The 18,130-nt window shown below is 49.2% G+C and overlaps 1 protein-coding gene across 1 annotated transcript in view; it reads left to right on the top strand.

Annotated features, from left to right (window-relative positions):
- The window catches only part of KIF13B (kinesin family member 13B), a 211,107-nt gene that overhangs the window by 65,030 nt on the left and 127,947 nt on the right, over positions 1 to 18,130 (top strand). The window contains 6 exon segments of the mRNA XM_018570085.1: positions 6,292 to 6,304; positions 9,637 to 9,697; positions 12,042 to 12,134; positions 12,851 to 13,031; positions 14,802 to 14,889; positions 16,923 to 17,075. Of these exon segments, the coding sequence (XP_018425587.1) occupies positions 6,292 to 6,304; positions 9,637 to 9,697; positions 12,042 to 12,134; positions 12,851 to 13,031; positions 14,802 to 14,889; positions 16,923 to 17,075 (589 nt within the window).

Genomic DNA, 18,130 nt, shown 5'->3' with positions numbered 1-18,130 from the left:
ATGTTGGGGGGGGGCGGCGGGGGGGGGGGGGGGGGGGGGGGAAGAGTGGAGGCCGTCTGTACCCGCACACAATGTACTGAAATAGGTATAACAATAAAGAATGCGCATAGTACATGGGGTAAAGTGGAGGTCAGATTCTAGTAAAGGCCCCACAACCTCTTCAGCACCGAGTGTAGTTAAACCCGAACAATAAACGTCTCTTATTTGCTCTCCTTTTGGCCTCCGAAATGTACATATGGAAGCATTTTGTTATACCTGCTCGATGAGGGCAAGAAGATAGCTGTTGATCCTGCCAGAAATCCGGCGAGCTGATAACACCCTGAGCTGCACTCAGCATTATTTTTCAGTTCTCCAAGCAAACTACAGAACATCTCCCTCTGTTATAGAGATGGAGGGGGGGTAGGTGTTCTGTCACCCTAACACTTTTTCTGCCCTAGGGTGACCATGTTGCTGCTCCACAGATGCAGTAAGTGTCATCCTATTATTTAGGGACTGAAGGGAAGGACGGAGGTCAGATAGAAGTGGGAAGGGAAGGACGGAGGTCAGATAGAAGACTGAAGGGAAGGACGGAGGTCAGATAGAAGACTAAGGGGAGGACGGAGGTCAGATAGAAGGCTGAAGGGAAGGACGGAGGTCAGCTAGAAGACGGAAGGGGAGGAAGGAGGTCAGATAGAGGACTGAAGGGGAGGTCAGATAGAAGACTGAAGGGAGGACGGAGGTCAGATAGAAGACTGAAGGGGAGGACGGAGGTCAGATAGAAGGCTGAAGGGAAGGACGGAGGTCAGCTAGAAGACTGAAGGGGAGGACGGAGGTCAGATAGAAGGCTGAAGGGAAGGACGGAGGTCAGCTAGAAGACTGAAGGGGAGGACGGAGGTCAGATAGAAGGCTGAAGGGAAGGACGGAGGTCAGCTAGAAGACTGAAGGGGAGGACGGAGGTCAGATAGAAGGCTGAAGGGAAGGACGGAGGTCAGCTAGAAGACTGAAGGGGAGGACGGAGGTCAGATAGAAGACGGAAGAGAAGGATGGAGGTCAGATAGAAGACTGAAGGGAAGGATGGCTTCCCTTCCTACAATATGCAGCATACAATATGACTTTTGGGTACGTGTGACAGGTCCTCTTGAACCAGTATCCTTTGGCAGGCCATTGAGGCTGACAACAATGAAATCCCACTTTTCCTCCATGCGGGGAGATCACGCGTGGGACCTCTTTGTCTGCGGCCGGGCTGAGCTCACATCTGCCGCGGAGTCGCCCAGCAAAGGGCAGAAGTGTTTGTTGGCTGTCAGATTAATTTTAGCCGGCAGGGTAATGTACAATGAACGCGGCTTATGCGGAAATCACGCTTTGTGTTAATCTCCCGTCCAGCGTGTGCCGCAATCTGTGTGACATCTGAAAACCTCGACTTTCTGAACGCCGGAGAACCATTAAAATGATCCCACTAATCCCGGCTTTTATTTACAATGACGGTGCCGAGGCCGGATGGCGCCATCTGTATGGTGTCACTGTACTCGCACTCTGCCACCGGCCATATAGTGTTATACCATCCATCAATAGAGGTGACTGTACACGGCTTCACCCACACACCACAACCCAACATAAAGCAGTCCTCTATATCTGACCTCCGTCCTTCCCTTCAGTCTTCTATCTGATCTCCGTCCTTCCCTTCAGTCTTCTATCTGACCTCCGTCCTCCCCTTCAGTCTTATATCTGACCTCCGACCTCCCCTTCAGTCTTCTGTCTGACCTCCGTCCTCCCCTTCAGTCTTCTATCTGACCTTCGTCCTTCCCTTTAGTCTTCTATCTGAACCTCGTCCTCCCCTTCAGTCTTCTATCTGACCTCCGTCCTCCCCTTCAGTCTTCTATCTGACCTCCGTCCTCCCCTTCAGTCTTCTATCTGACCTCCGTCCTCCCCTTCAGTCTTATATCTGACCTCCGTCCTTCCCTTCAGTCTTCTATCTGACCTCCGTCCTTCCCTTCAGTCTTCTATCTGACCTCCGTCCTTCCCTTCAGTCTTATATCTGACCTCTGTCCTTGACTTCAGTCTTAATCTATCTGACCTCCGTCCTCCCCTTCAGTCTATCTGACCTCCAACCTCCCCTTCAGTCTTCTGTCTGACCTCCGTCCTCCCCTTCAGTCTTCTATCTGACCTCCGTCCTTCCCTTTAGTCTTCTATCTGAACCTCGTCCTCCCCTTTAGTCTTATCTGAAGGAGAAATATAAGCAAATTTAGACTTCAGCGTTGATTTACTTTTTGCCATGAAGTCTGTAAGGAACAATTTTAGGTTCATAATATGAAGTTGGTCGTCTGCAGTGCCGGGTCTGGAATTATCTCTGACAGACGGCCGTCATTCCTGAGCTGTCTTATAATAATTGGAGGAGAGAAGCAGAAGCGCGGAGCCTGCTGTCCCAGATGAATTTTTTGAAGCGGATATTGAGGGTTCGGGCCAATAAAAATGAAAAATATCAGATGGATAACACGGCGGATAAACTCTCTGATATCATCGCATTGGAGGTCTGTACCTTCTTCTGATATCAAGGGATCTGCTCAGTGTTCCTGCACCTAGGTGGCATCTCCATATACTTGGCTGGGTTGGAGGACTGGGTTGGAGGACTCTTCTCTATGGTTCATGTCAGCCTCATGAGGAACAATGCAGGTCTATCGGCTTATATCTGGGCAGTGACCACGCAGTGTGGATGATGGATGGTGGGGACACAGTAGGGGTGGTGGTGGATGGTGGGGGCACAGTAGGGGTGGTGGTGGCGAGGGGCACAGTAGGGTTGTTGCTGGATGGTGGGGGCACAGTAGGAGTGGTGGTGGCGAGGGGCACAGTAGGGTTGTTGCTGGATGGTGGGGGCACAGTAGGGGTGGTGGTGGCGAGGGGCACAGTAGGGTTGTTGCTGGATGGTGGGGGCACAGTAGGAGTGGTGGTGGCGAGGGGTTGGGATTTAAACTGATGCTGCTATGTTCTTGCTGAGATGATGCTGCAATGGGGCCCTTCTCATTCAGCCCCTGCTGAGCTGGGTCCCCCACTGACTCAATGGGGTCTGGGCCCAGTACAGGAGTACATCCAGTACCCTCCAATCCATTGCCCTGCATAAGAAGAAATAGGTAGGTGGGTATTTGGTCTGGAAGCACTGTCTGTCTTACCATGTCCTGTTCTGCACTGTGTCTCTGTGTGGAGGCGGCCATCTTGGTAGAGGCAGGACTATGGTTCCTAATATCAGAGCTGGCCCCTGATGACTGGTGATGTAATGAGAGAGGAAAGAGAAAGCACAGATCCATAGAATGAATGACTCAGAAGCAGGGAGATCCTTACACTGCAGGTACTCGGGTGCGGCTTCCTCTCCAGCAAGGAGAACAGTGAGCAGCACAGCAGTGACATCACCAAATCTCTCTCCAAATCTGGTGAGACCGGCAGTCAGAGGCAGCGGTGCCTTAGGTGATATCACACTGCAGATATTCATATATGAGGATACAGAACAACATTGTGAACTCCACAGTGCCTGCAGCTACTGAGGTTTTGAAGTTTATTGATACTATGTCTCGGTGTTCCTGAATGGAGGCGGCCACCTTGATAGATTCAGGACTTTGCTTCCTCACGTCAGAGCCTCCAGCAATGAGAACAGTGAGCAGCAGCAATAATGACATCACTAAATCTCCTGAGACTAGCAGAGGCAGCAGTGCCTGAGATCTCACACTGAAGACATACCAGGAAGTGCTCTGCTTTTATTATGGAGGAGGAGGCACCTCGGTCAGGGTTCTGCATGAGCACAATCCTCATTTAGGTGCTCCCTATATAACGGCAAATCTTCAATTTAGGGGATCTGTCCATTTTTTTTTTTTTACATTTTTCTTCATATGTTCTGAGAAAAAAACGTCCCGAAGGACCTCCCAGGATTATTTGGGTTTGACTGATTTTGTTCCTATAGAGCAGCGGCGGCGGCGAGGGTTAATGGCTCCTCCAGGAGGAACGCGTTCCTCTGATTTCCTCTGTAATTAAGGAACAATGAATGGAAGTGTTTTCTGTGTCACCTGTTTTCGTGCTGAAGAAAAATCCTGCGTGATGAGAGAATAATGAGAGAGGAAGTAAAGGGCATAGAAGCTGAACTCCGGGCTAAATGCATGGTATGAATCCATACAGGGGCGCAACTAGACATCACAGGGCCCCAAAGCAACATTCTGTATACCCCTTCCCCCCTAAAAAGGACCTACTTCCAGAACACGTTCCCGCTCACTGCTGCGGAGCCCACCAGAAGCCCCACACATACCATAGATCCCACACAGCCCACCTGAGAACCACACAGGGCGCCCGAGATCCCACACAGGGCGCCCGAGATCCCACACATCGAGGTCCCAGACAGCGGGCCCGAGGTCCCAGACAGCGGGCCCGAGGTCCCAGACAGCGGGCCCGAGGTCCCAGACAGCGGGCCCGAGGTCCCAGACAGCGGGCCCGAGGTCCCAGACAGCGGGCCCGAGGTCCCAGACAGCGGGCCCGAGGTCCCAGACAGCGGGCCCGAGGTCCCAGACAGCGGGCCCGAGGTCCCAGACAGCGGGCCCGAGGTCCCAGACAGCGGGCCCGAGGTCCCAGACAGCGGGCCCGAGGTCCCAGACAGCGGGCCCGAGGTCCCAGACAGCGGGCCCGAGGTCCCAGACAGCGGGCCCGAGGTCCCAGACAGCGGGCCCGAGGTCCCAGACAGCGGGCCCGAGATCCCAGACAGCCTGCCTATTTCCCCTCTGCTGGGGAGATCTAATCTCTGAGCATGGAGCGCACTCCAGGATTGTCACGTCCGCTCATGTCATTGGTTCTTTGCTTTTATAGCAGTTTTTCTGTTAGAACACTGGGACTGTTCAGGTGATGGTTGCAGCATTTAGCAGTACTCTGATAGAAGGAAATGACGAGAAATGAATGTGTCGTATGTCACAGAACAGGAAAAAAGTCTGCAATGAAGATTCTTAAAAACTGTGCAATGTCTACTGACCCGGGAGTGACTTGTTTTCCCTCGCATGGAGTTTCACTTCCTATTTCTCTGCTCGGTGTCTCCAGCTGCGCGATTCGTTGGTTCCTCTTCTGTCCTCGGCTTGGAGCAGTCCTGATTGCCGCAGAGAATGGCTCTCATGTACTCCTATCGGTGTCCTTCTCTGTGATGTCATACCCCCGGGGGGCAGAACCTTGACACACAAGAGAATGATTCCCCCGGAGAATATATAGTGAAACGTGCGTTCATTCATGGACCCTCCAATAACGCACATAAATGATTATTGATCTGTAACTAAAGCATATGAAGAAGGCAAATCCTTGACACGCTGGGCTCATTGGAAGTGGTTCAAGTGATCAGGAGGCAGATCCATAACACCCCCGGCTCATTGGAAGTGGTTTAAGTCACCATGGGGCAGATCCTTGACACCCCGAGCTCATTGGAAGTGGTTTAAGTGATCAGGGGGCAGATTTATGACCCCTTGGGCTCATTGGAAGTGGTTTAAGTGATCAGGGGGCAGATTTATGACCCCTTGGGCTCATTGGAGGTGGTCTAAGTGACTAGGAGCAGATCATGAACACCCTGGGCTCATTGGAAGTGGTTTAAGTGACCAAGGGGCAGATTCATGACACCCTGTGCACATTAGAAGTGGTTGAGGTGACCAGGAAGCAGATCCATGACACCCTTGGCTCATTTGGAAGTGGTTTAAGTGACATGGGGGCAGATCTATGACACCCTGTGATCATTGGAAGTGGTTGAAGTGACCAGGGGAGCAGATCATGACACCCTGTGCTCATTGGAAGTGGTTGAGGTGACCAAGAAGCAGATCCATGACACCCTTGGCTCATTGGAAGTGGTTTAAGTGACATGGAGGCAGATTCATGACACCCTGTGCTCATTGGAAGTGGTTTAAGTGACCAGGGGGGCAGATGCATGACACCCTGTGCACATTAGAAGTGGTTGAGGTGACCGGGGGGCAGATTCATGACACCCTGTGCTCATTGGAAGTGGTTTACGTGACCAGGGGGGCAGATCCTTGACACCCTGGGCTCATTGGAAGTGGTTTTAAATGTCTAGAAGGTGGTATTAGACATCATGGGCTAACAGGAAGTGGGCTTATTATTATTTATTTAAAGCTTATTTAAACATTTTTATGTACACAACACATGTGCCTGGAAATGGATGTAAATTATTGAAATGGGAACTTTCAGCTCTGTGTATTATCACTTGCTGCATTTTGCCGATAGAGTCACTAATGTCTTCCTCTGTTTGTTTTCTCCTCTATTGCTGCTGCTTCGAATTTCCAATGAACCTCCCAGGAGCCAGCCAAAAGTAAGTGGACCTGTCATTGTATGATGTTGTGTAAAGTGTGTACAATGTGTGGTGCACGGTACTGGATTGTAGCACACAAGTCAGAGACGACGCCAGTGGTCTTCTGCCACCTTTCCAACACATTCCATCCATCACTTTTGTAACTTATTGCACTTTGTGAGGGTTCGCGGGGGTAGAGGTCAGAGTGATGGGTTCTCCATTAAAGGTAACACACATATGAGAGCTGTGACTTCTGGGAGAGAGAAGTGGCACTGGTTCAAAAGAGAAGTACCTGGAATAGAAGAGGTATTCTACACCCCGACATTACATGTCTATACCGCCCCTGTGTTACAGCACTGTAGCATCCGGCAATGTCTTCAGCATTTGGCACAATGGATGGCTGTGTCCTCCACTGCGTGCCCTGGTCCATCCTCTGACCTACAGGACACAGCAGGGACGTAGGGGTCAAAGTATGGAACCACAACTCGGGGCAGCGGGGCAAAGACATCTGACATTCCTGGATGTATTAAAGGAGAACTATGAGGCGGGTGAAAATCCCTCATCCTCATAGTTCAAGCCGACGTGTGACAATGAGACTGTCACAGGTCGGCTCAGTAGATCGGGAAGTGAGAGAACACATACCGGCGCTCGCTCATTTTCGATCCTGTCCCTGCAGAGAGCCGTGACTGTCACTCACGGCTCCCTGCAGGGATTACCCCCCCTGTCCGATCCTCCAGCGCTGACTGGCGGAACGGACGGGGGAGGGGGCGGGTACAGCTGGCTCTGCCTCTAGATAGACAGAGCCAGCTGTCACTCACGCAGCTGGGCGGATCCAGACAGTGATGCCGGGATCCGTCCCGGCTGCGGCGTCTCAGTATACAGCGAGCTGGAGCTCCCTATATACTGAGCTTTGGGTGACGGGAGGACGCTAGTTTGTGTCCTCCCGTTATCCTTAGGAGAACTATCGGGGAAATCCCTGACCCCATAGTTCTCCTTTAAGCTCCAAAGATACTGGCAGAGCCTGCAGCACTAGATTGAGAGGAGGGAGAAGACCAGGGCTGCAGGAGAGGGGAGCATAGGAGCTGTTCTATTTTGGGGATTTTGAACAGTTTTTTTTTGCATCAATTACCTAATTGTGAAAATGCCTCCACCCCCTAACTGTGACACTTAGACCCCTAACATAACCCTTATCTCAGTCACTAACACTAGGATAACCCCTATCAGTGCAGCTCATCCGCACTGAAAATATTGGACCTCCCCGTAGGATGAGAAGGAAGAGTAACTAGATCAACGGATTTCTTATGAGGGTGGAACTGGCTGTCATATTTTCTTTAGTAAATACCACAGCTGTGCTTTAGGTTCTTCAGTAGGACTGGCAAACCTTTATATATTTATATGTGAATCCCTTAATTCTGCTTTAGAACAGGGTCTCTCTCGGCTTGCTACAGCACCCAGAGACCGAGCTACGAGAAACGTACAGGCGCACAATCCGGGCTCCGGTATTTGCATGGCTGCTGGTGGGCCTGGGGGCAAATGCTTGTTTTGCACTTTTATTTTAATATTCCTGACAATTTAGGGCAGGGGTAGCAAATCCCATGATGCATTTCTCTTCGGGAGTCATGTCTGTGGCTTTGAGAATCTTGCAATGCCTCATGGGATTTGTAGTTCCACCACAGCTGGAAGGCCGGAGGTTTGCTACCCCTGATTTAGGGTATAAAAATGGCTCGCGGGACACTCCCCAAGCTGTAGCTAGCCGTAGAGACCCTGAAAGGGCGTACTAGTGCTTGCCAGCTTTTTGCCGAGTCCTCCAAGCTTTGTACAGAACACCAGGAAAAGCTCAGTCCCTTGTCAGCTCTTTATATGAAGGCTGAAAACACTTCCCGCCTCATGTAATAGCCCAGCTGTGCAACTACTGCGGAATACTAAGCAGAAAGTCAAGTTGGGCGTGTTAAAGAGCCAGCAAACCCAAAACAGAAAATGACTATCAGTAAGATTTGCTAATGGCTCTGTGAAGGTTCCCTTGTCCTCACAAAAACATGATGTCCTGTTCAGCCTGATGCTTTCCCTAGTTGGTTTGCAATGCAAGAGGGATAACACAGATACTGGTATAGAGTCATGTAGGGGGTCTTTTCTTTAGCAACTGATTTAAATATGTATTTCTTTTCTCTTGCACAAGAAAAATGCCATATAGAGGTACTCCAAGGGGTGATAACTAAGAAAGGTGTAGAATCATGTTCGGGGTTCTCTAGTAGTTGGTAACCCAGAGAATGATGTTGAGATGATGGATGGGTTCTCCAAGGGATGGTAACTCACAAACTGGTGTACAGTTGTCTATGGGTTCTCCATGGGGTGAAAACTCAGAGCCTGTGTAGAGTTTGGGTTCTCCTGGGGTTGATCAATATAGAGACTGGTGCAGCGTCATCCAGTGGTTCTCCAGGTGCTGATACCCCAGGGGCTGGGTTAGAGTCATGTAGGAATTATCTAAGGGGTGATAACTCTAAGACTGGTGTAGAGTCATGTAGGGTTTCTCCAGGGGCTGTTAACTTAGACACTGGTGTAAGCTCATGTAGGGGTTCTTAAAGTGGTCATAACTCAGATACTGGTGTAGAGTCACGTAGGGATTCTTTATGGGGTGATTACTCAAACTGGCATAGAATCATGTTTGGGTTTTCCACTGGTTGACAACTCAGAGACTAGTGTATAGTCATGTAGGGGTTCTCCAAGGGGTAATAACTCACAGACTGGTGTATAGTTGTGTTGAGTTCTCTATGGGGTGATAACCGAGAGACTGGTGTAGAGTCATGTAGGGGTTCTCCAAGGGGTAATAACTCATAGACTGGTGTATAGTTGTGTTGAGTTCTCTATGGGGTGATAACCGAGAGACTGGTGTAGAGTCATGTAGGGGTTCTACGAGGGATGATAACTCCATGGCTGGTGTAGAGTGAAGTAAGAATTCTCCCAGGGGTTGATAAGTGAGAGACTGGGGTATTGTCATGTAAGGGTTCTCCAGGGGGTGATAACTTAGAGATTGGCGTAGAGTCATGTCTTTGTGAAGAGCACAACACACACACAACACACACACACCACTATTACTCCTTTTCCTATAGAGAAAAGAGGAAAAAAACCTATCAATACATGTGTTGCATCTCAGGTTTTTTTGGATAAGTTATCGAGGTAAACAAGGCAAGTCCCAAGGGTGATGGAAGGAATGATGGGTAGATGTCTCGCCATCCGTTGCCGTCTGTAGAACCCCTACCTGTTTATGGCCTTCTTTTCTTGGTTTGGTCTGGGATCAGACCTTAAAGACGATGTCCTTTCTGAGTATTTCTTCTAATGCCCCTCTTCTTCTGTAGGTATTCGCATACGATCATTGCTTCTGGTCAATGGATGAATCTGTAACAGAAAAATTTGCAGGTAAAGCCATAAAGCATCGGTTTAAAACCTATAACTTCAATCGTTATCTAAAATTGACACATTTTGCCGAATAAACGTAGTTGCAAAATAGAAGCGGAATTAGTACCTGTCCAGCCATCCGGGCCGCCAGAACTTTGCTCTGTTCAATAGAATTCCTCCTCTGACATGCGTAGGGAAACTGACACTTCCTGGAGTGTCGTTCTTTCAGCCCCCCGCAGCTCACGCTGGTTCCTCCCTCTGACCTCCATGTGACAGCTGTATCCTGTAATGACTTGGAGATCATGAGGAGGAACTGGCGAGAGCATCGGTTGACCCAGAAGATCAATACCCCTAGAAGTGTCGGTTTCATCATAATATCTGGCAAAGTGGACATGTCTATCAATACCACCTTTTTGTTTCCAACTCCTTTTGTGTTACCAAATATCCTTTCCCCCAAAACATGTCTGCTGGCTCTATCTGGGAATACTGCCCTGACGCATGGGCAAAAAATTTTAGGGCTGCTGTTTTGCTATGCTAAAAATTGTATCTTTCCTAATTGGAGAAATCCTCACCCTCCGACTCTTCCAGTGGGGATACAACTGACCAATTCCACTCTTCCCTTTTGTAAATTGACAAACGAGGGGTCACCCTAATCTTCCTTTTTTTTTTCTTCAAATTCTTTATAGACAAAAAGGGAGGGGTACAATGAAAAAGGACGTGGAGGCCACATGGTCTCTCACAATATATAAGTAGCAGACATTGAAGCATATACTATATACCGTACATGCGAACAAATTGTAAAGTTAGGTCTGGCTATCGTACTCGTCCCCGCCCTTAAAGTGACATTAAACCCTCAGATTTTTTTCACGTAAACCAATACTGTAATGTGCGCCTTACTGTAATCCATGGTACTTTCCCTTCTCTTTGCTGCTCTTCCTTTTAAATCTGTATCTCTTCTCATGCTTGGGGAGAACTTCCCTTTGCAGCTGAATGCCTCTTCTCTGTAGTGCTGGCTCAGGTTGCAAACCAACCCACAGACACCATGTAGCCATTCTAGAGACAAGGCAGTCTGCTGCCAAACAGAAGTTCTGCCCAGCATGAGAAGAGATACAGATTTAAAAGGAAGAGCAGCAAAGAGAAGGAAAACTACCATGGATGACAGTAAGGCGCACATTACAGTATTGTTTTATGTTAAAAAATCTGAGGGTTTAATGTCACTTTAAGGCATTTTATGGTTAACAGGAAAAACCAACACAACAATAAAAAAAGGAACAATATGGCAAGGTGAATTTGTCGGGCACGGCCCCACTATACGAGAGACCAGCACCGAGCATGTTCACCTCCGAACAATACATACAGGACAGACGAGCACAAACATTAACTTACGAAAGACTGAAAGAGAAGTATGAAGATTGGGAGCAAAAGTAGGGAGAGAGATCCCGCACCCTGGTTGTCCTGGAGTGTCCCATCCCCAAACGAGAAGCGGGTAGTATCGCAGGTTATCGCCTCAGTCTCCCCAACTTCCTCCCGGCATACATTTTGAGAAAACTGGCGAGCACCTGAACTGGACCCAAGCGCCCCAGGTAGTCACAAACCAAGATTTGCGATTCCCGTAAACTGGAGGTTAAATCCTCCCATCAGTCTAATCTCCTCCACTCGCCTCACCCACATATCCACAGTTGGAGAGCGGGTTTGTCTCCACAGAGCTGGTATGCAAGCTCTAGGCCGCATTCAACAAGTGAATCGGCAGCGAGCGTCCTATATGTCTTTGGGGAGAGCGGTGCCGACACCCTAATATTTTTAATAAAATCTGGAGAATGTGAGTCTCCTCTCCTTATACAATAGCCAAATCCCCTCTGTAAATGTATATATTTTATGTTCCATGTTGATGATTGGCCATGTTGCACCTCTCTGTATGTTCCTGCGACACCCAAGATATGTACAAAAACTCTCTACAGTACACTTTATTATAAGTTATAATGGGCCGTGTGTACAGAAATATCACAACACTCCCCGATATCTTTCATCTGTGTTTTATTGACTTTTTGTTCTCTCGTATACAACAAAATTGATATATATAATTAGGGCTGCGGAAATTAACGATTCATTTCTCGTTTAATCGTTAAACTTTTTGATTGATTAAAAGCTAATGAAAGGAAGGGGGAGGAGTCCGGTGATGTCAATGTCCGTGACGGCTAACGAAGGGAAGGTGGGAGGAGTCCGGTGACGTCGATGTCAGTGACGTCGCCGGACTCCCACCCCCTTGTTATTGTGTGTGTGTGTGTGTGTGTGTGTGTGTGTATATATATATATATATAACATGTTTGGTCTTTCAATACAATTTCACTCTTCTTTTTATCTCCAGGACAAGATGTTGTTTTTCAGTGCCTTGGTGAGAACATTCTCCAGAATGCCTTTGAGGGATACAACGCTTGTATCTTTGCCTATGGACAGACTGGTAAGATTTGAACGCAGTCAGCAACTTCAGTGGAACACAGTTTAGTCACCGAGGTCCCTGTGTGTGTCACTGTATTTGAGCTTCTATTAAATTCCAGGAACAGTCAAACGGCACACAGGTCTTTGGGGTTTACAGAACAGGGACACTGATGTTTATTGGGGTAGATTGTGGTCATGCGAGCATTTGGGGTGCTGAACCAGCAGTGGTGTGCAGATATCAGTATTCAGAAAGGAACTGTTGGCTTCCGTGAAGAGCCATGTTTGGTAAGCTCTATGTGACAATATAAAGTTGGCAACAACGACGCCTCAAGGATTGCAAGATCTCCTAATGGCAACCTGAAGAGAGACCTGATGTGTACCCGCCTATCTGTAGGGCCAGTTGAAGGGCTTTGAGATGCTTCGAAGATCTTCTTCTGAACTCATTGACAGGTGCATCTGACCTGCAGTTGGACCTCTTACTTGAATTGGACCTGCTTCAAGCAGATTTTGCATATCCATAGACTTGCATAGGGATACAAAACTCACATGAAGCAGACAAAAGGTCAGAACGATTATAGTGTTAGAACAGTGGCCCTTGGGAATGGTCAGGCAGTGGCCCATGGAAGTGGTCCGACAGAATCACATTGACATTATGGTGGCATTTCACGTGTTTTGGGGGCCAAGGAAAGCTGTAAAGTGTTTTGTTTTAATACTTAGTGGACAATCGATCTCTTCCAGGCTCAGGAAAGTCCTACACCATGATGGGCTCCGCCGACCAGCTTGGACTGATCCCCCGACTATGCAGCGCCCTGTTCGAGAGGACGCAGAAGGAGGAGACCGACGAGCTCAGCTTCAAAGTGGAAGTTTCCTACATGGAAATATACAATGAGAAAGTTCGGGATCTCCTGGACCCCAAAGGGTGAATTTCCTCCCTTGGCACACTGTGTGTTCATATATCTCATTTATTATCGTCTCCCGTGACCCCGGGCCGATGTATTCCGCTCATTGTGAATTCAGGGCATAAGATTGTCTGGCTTGTCTGGGTTCCATGTGATCTGAATGATGTGATTTTATAGGTCCTGGCACAAATCTGATTCATTTAGCTTTATTGGCATTCATTAAAAAAAAAAAAGAAATCCACAAATCACTGTATTTTCATGTACACTGGCCATGTTACATAACCTAAGTGTATATTCTAGAAAAACAAAAAAGCATTTTTTTGTGAGTAATAAAGGAAAATCCAATTTATAGAGTCCTCATGGCTGGGAAGGTTGCTGTTTCTGGCCACTGCTGCTTCTCTGTATGCAATAGCCGTCGATGTTTATGGCAGTTTGCAGGAGCACCACGCTCTCTTTAAAGGAGAACTATGAGGTGAGTGATTTCCACTCGCCTCATAGTTCTAGCCGACCTGTGACAATGAGACGGTCACAGGTCGGCTCAGTAGATCGGGAGGTGAGCGAACACATACCGGCGTTCGCTCACCTCTCGATCCTGTCACGGCTCTCTGCCGCGACGGGGAGAGGCTGGATTCTCCGCTCCGATCCGCCAGCGCTGACTGGCGGAACGGACGGGGGAGGGGGCGGGTACAGCTGGCTCTGCCTCTAGATAGGCAGAGCCAGCTGTCACTCACGCAGCTGGGCGGATCCCGTCATCTACGTCGGGATCCGCTCCGGCTGCGGCGTCTCAGTATACCGCGAGCTGCAGCTCCCTATATACCGAGCTTAGGGTGACGGGAGGAGGCTAGTTTGTGTCCTGCCGTTACCCTAAGGAGAACTATGGGGGAAAGCCCCGACCCCATAGTTCTCCTTTAATAGTCCAGATACACACACACACACACACACACACACACACACACCTTCATCAGGGCTTAGTAAGAGGGAACATGTATCAGGACTGTGGTGCCTTGAAATTGAATATCACTTTGTCCAGTGTGTGGTCATGCATAGAGCTCACGGCCGCCGCTGAAACACATTTGCTATTTCTATAATGTCCCCTCAACCCTGTTGCTTGCTGTCTGTCCTCTCTGGGAAGAGTCACCCTCTCTAAATGTCCCGGGCCGTTCTCCGCTACAGAAAGTGAAGGGAAAAGCTCAGGAAGAGAAGGTCAGGGTAAATCTTTTCAAGGGGGACAGCGGTCTAAGGGCTTGTTCACACCAAATGCAGACCAGATCTGCTTGAATTTCTGCACACGCAGTGTATTTTGCAGCGCTTTTGATGCATTTTTGCCGCGTTCCGAGCCATTTTTGTAAAAAATAAATAAATATATATAGCGTAAAATGGCCTTTCAGTGTGTTTCAGGGCGTTTGCATGCGTTTTTGATGCGTTTGCATGCGTTCCAGCGCAGAAAAAATAGGGCTTGCTGCAGTTTTTTTTACATACTCTGGGACTGAATGCTGCAGTGTGAACGAAGAGCCCAAAATACCATTGGAATACATTGGACGTGTTTTTTGATGCATTCTGTAACTGCTCTGCTCTGCATCTGGAGCGCGCTTGGTGTGAACAAGCCCTAAGAGGGGGATTGGCCTCACTTTGGAGAGAGCTCCTCTCACTTCCTGTCAGTGTCTCTGGGAAATGAAGGGAAGGGAAATCTTATAGAGCTCCCACTTTCTGTACCCTGAGTTTTGTGTTATGAGTTTTGCCGCCACAAATTTCTTACTCGGAACCTTTTCTTAAATGCATTTTTTTTTTAGGAGCCGGCAGTCCCTCAAAGTTCGGGAACATAAGGTCTTGGGCCCATACGTGGATGGCCTATCCAAGCTGGCGGTTGCATGTTACAAGGTGCGTTTCCAATAAAGTTATAATATTGTGATAAATGATTGTGGAGCAGAAATGTGTGTGTTTTTGTATATAATAATCCGGCCACTCGGTGTATATAATAATCCGGCCACTCGGTGTATATAATAATCCGGCCACTCGGTGTATATAATAATCCGGCCACTCGGTGTGTGTATATATATATAGCACACATCCCAGGCGGTTTCAGGACAGTCGTCCCCTGTCTACACAGTAGGGGGCTGTAAGTGATCAGTAAGTCACAGCCAGCTCCCAAATCCAAAATGGCGGCTCAAGAACGAAAACAGTGGTGAAGACCTCAGGTTCTAGGAAGACGGTGCTGGACCTCTTGGGCTGGCTGCAGTACTTGTAGCTGCTGACTCTTACTTTTTGCAAATCCGAATGATTTTAAACAGCCCCGATGCTGGCGACGTACACTGTGCGTCGTCAGTCACGAAGGGGTTAAGGGGCACTTGTCATGTAGGCTGACATTGCTGGCTGACTGTTTTGTTTTTTACTGCCTCACCCCTCAGATCTCCCCAATTCCTGCACCTTCACCCCTCAGATCTCCCCAATTTCTGCACCTTCACCCCTCAGATCACCCCAATTCCTGCACCTTCACCCCTCAGATCACTCCCAATTCCTGCACCTTCACCCCTCAGATCACCCCCAATTCCTGCACCTTCACCCCTCAGATCACTCCCAATTCCTGCACCATCACACCTCCGATCACTTCCAATTCCTGCACCTTCACCCCTCAGATCACCCCCAATTCCTGCACCTTCACCCCTCAGATCACTCCCAATTCCTGCACCATCACACCTCCGATCACTTCCAATTCCTGCACCTTCACCCCTCAGATCACCCCCAATTCCTGCACCTTCACCCCTCAGATCACTCCCAATTCCTGCACCATCACACCTCCGATCACTTCCAATTCCTGCACCTTCACCCCTCAGATCACCCCCAATTCCTGCACCTTCACCCCTCAGATCACTCCCAATTCCTGCACCATCACACCTCCGATCACTTCCAATTCCTGCACCTTCACCCCTCAGATCACCCCCAATTCCTGCACCTTCACCCCTCAGATCACTCCCAATTCCTGCACCATCACACCTCCGATCACTTCCAATTCCTGCACCTTCACCCCTCAGATCACCCCAATTCCTGCACCTTCACCCCTCAGATCACCCCAATTCCTGCACCTTCACCCCTCAGATCACCCCAATTCCTGCACCTTCACCCCTCAGATCACCCCAATTCCTGCACCTTCGCCCCTCTGATCAGTCCCAATTCCTGCACCTTCACCCCTCAGATCTCCCCCAATTCCTGCACCTTCACACCTCAGATCACCCCAATTCCTGCACCTTCACCCCTCAGATCCCCCCAATTCCTGCACCTTCACCCCTCAGATCCCCCCAATTCCTGCACCTTCACCCCTCAGATCCCCCCAATTCCTGCACCTTCACCCCTCAGATCCCCCCAATTCCTGCACCTTCACCCCTCAGATCCCCCCAATTCCTGCACCTTCACCCCTCAGATCCCCCCAATTCCTGCACCTTCACCCCTCAGATCCCCCCAATTCCTGCACCTTCACCCCTCAGATCCCCCCAATTCCTGCACCTTCACCCCTCAGATCCCCCCAATTCCTGCACCTTCACCCCTCAGATCCCCCCAATTCCTGCACCTTCACCCCTCAGATCCCCCCAATTCCTGCACCTTCACCCCTCAGATCAGCCCCAAGAGCTTTGAACTCTTAGCAGATACCAGAAAGCAAGTTTCTAGAACAGATTCTATACATTTGTGAGCGGTTGCAGGTGTCTAATCAGTATATGTAATTCTGTACAATCAGACCTGATGTAGCATAAAATGAAACATATTACAATAAATGAAATCAGGTCTCAATCCTATTTGGAGTTCACATAATTGGGGGTTCAGATCTTTTAATGGAGGATCCGGAGGGCTTCCTAACCTCAGAAGTCACCCTATGACCCTGTGTCTGGATTTGTAGTCATTGGGTACAATATTTGTCTAAGTAAATAAATAGCAGACTGACCATGCGGCATCATTTTGGGTTGGTGTTTTGTTTTCGCACGGTAGCAGCAACCAACATGAATGAGGAGAGCAGCAGGTCACACGGCGTGTTCAATATCATCCTCACACACACCATCACTGATGTCCAGTCCGGGGTAAGCTTTCTGTCCCCTCCTCTATTATTTACTGTTGTTGTTGAATTTGGCCTTTTCGCCCCTTTTATCCTGGCATTTGCCAAATACATAGACCAATTCCGAGATGCCTAGTTCATTCACCCATCAACGCGTTTTCACATTTGCATAACTCCTCCCAAGAGCCAGCCCTCTGCTTGCATCAGGGCTCCTCAAAGCGGAAACGAGGCAGGGTGCTGTGATGTCTTCCAGACGCTATGTACAGCACCCCAGTGACCGTGCATTTCCTCATATTCCGGGTTAGGCATTCACCTGCCCCGCCGGTTGAAGACAAGCCCCACCCCGCCGCACAAAGTCCCGCCCCTGCCCGGGTGAAGTACCCCCCCAACCTAGTGTGAAGGAGGAAGGGAGGAGTCTCGCTGTCCCTCACTAACTACCTGTCAAAAGCCGGATGCAGCACTGCCTGGCAGCACTTCATCCATGACCGGTTACCGGAATGGAGAAAAAGCTGTCAGCTTCAGACCGAAAGCTGACAGCTTTTTCCTCCATATTTCTAGGTGAGGCTCCGCCCCCACCTGCCTCCCCTGACGGCACGTCCCTGCAGCACCCCGCCGACTCCCCCAACCAGCCGTGATCTGTCTGCATTGGAAGGCAAAAATAAGCATGTGTCATCATACAAGTGTTTGTGTCTTGGTGGCGTCACCGACATCAATAGCAATGAGGCATCCGGTCACCGCCGCACCGTCCCCCAAGTGGTCATTGTCCTCTGCTTGAGAAAACGGCACTGGCAGCCGTGCTTACAAAGGGGGCCATTTTTATTTTAGTGTATGGGTTTGCTATGAGAGCAACGCATTGTCGCCCCTGCGTCATTCCAGATCTCGCCCGGGACGCTTGTATGGACATTCCTACCCCAGTCCAGATCATTGAATTATCCTACAGCTCGTTCTATACTAAACAGTCCCACGTTGTTGCTGCTGCAGAACATCTCACTCTCATCTGCTTCCTTTCCATCTGGACGATTGACCTCTGACCCTAAGCCATAAATATCTCCCTGGCTGTGTTAGACACTTTATTGGGAC

Source organism: Nanorana parkeri, unplaced genomic scaffold, assembly GCF_000935625.1.
Source record: "Nanorana parkeri isolate BGI_ZX_2015 unplaced genomic scaffold, ASM93562v1 scaffold1453, whole genome shotgun sequence".
Classification (NCBI taxonomy): Eukaryota; Metazoa; Chordata; class Amphibia; order Anura; family Dicroglossidae; genus Nanorana; species Nanorana parkeri.
This window is presented reverse-complemented; position numbering and strand designations above follow the sequence as displayed.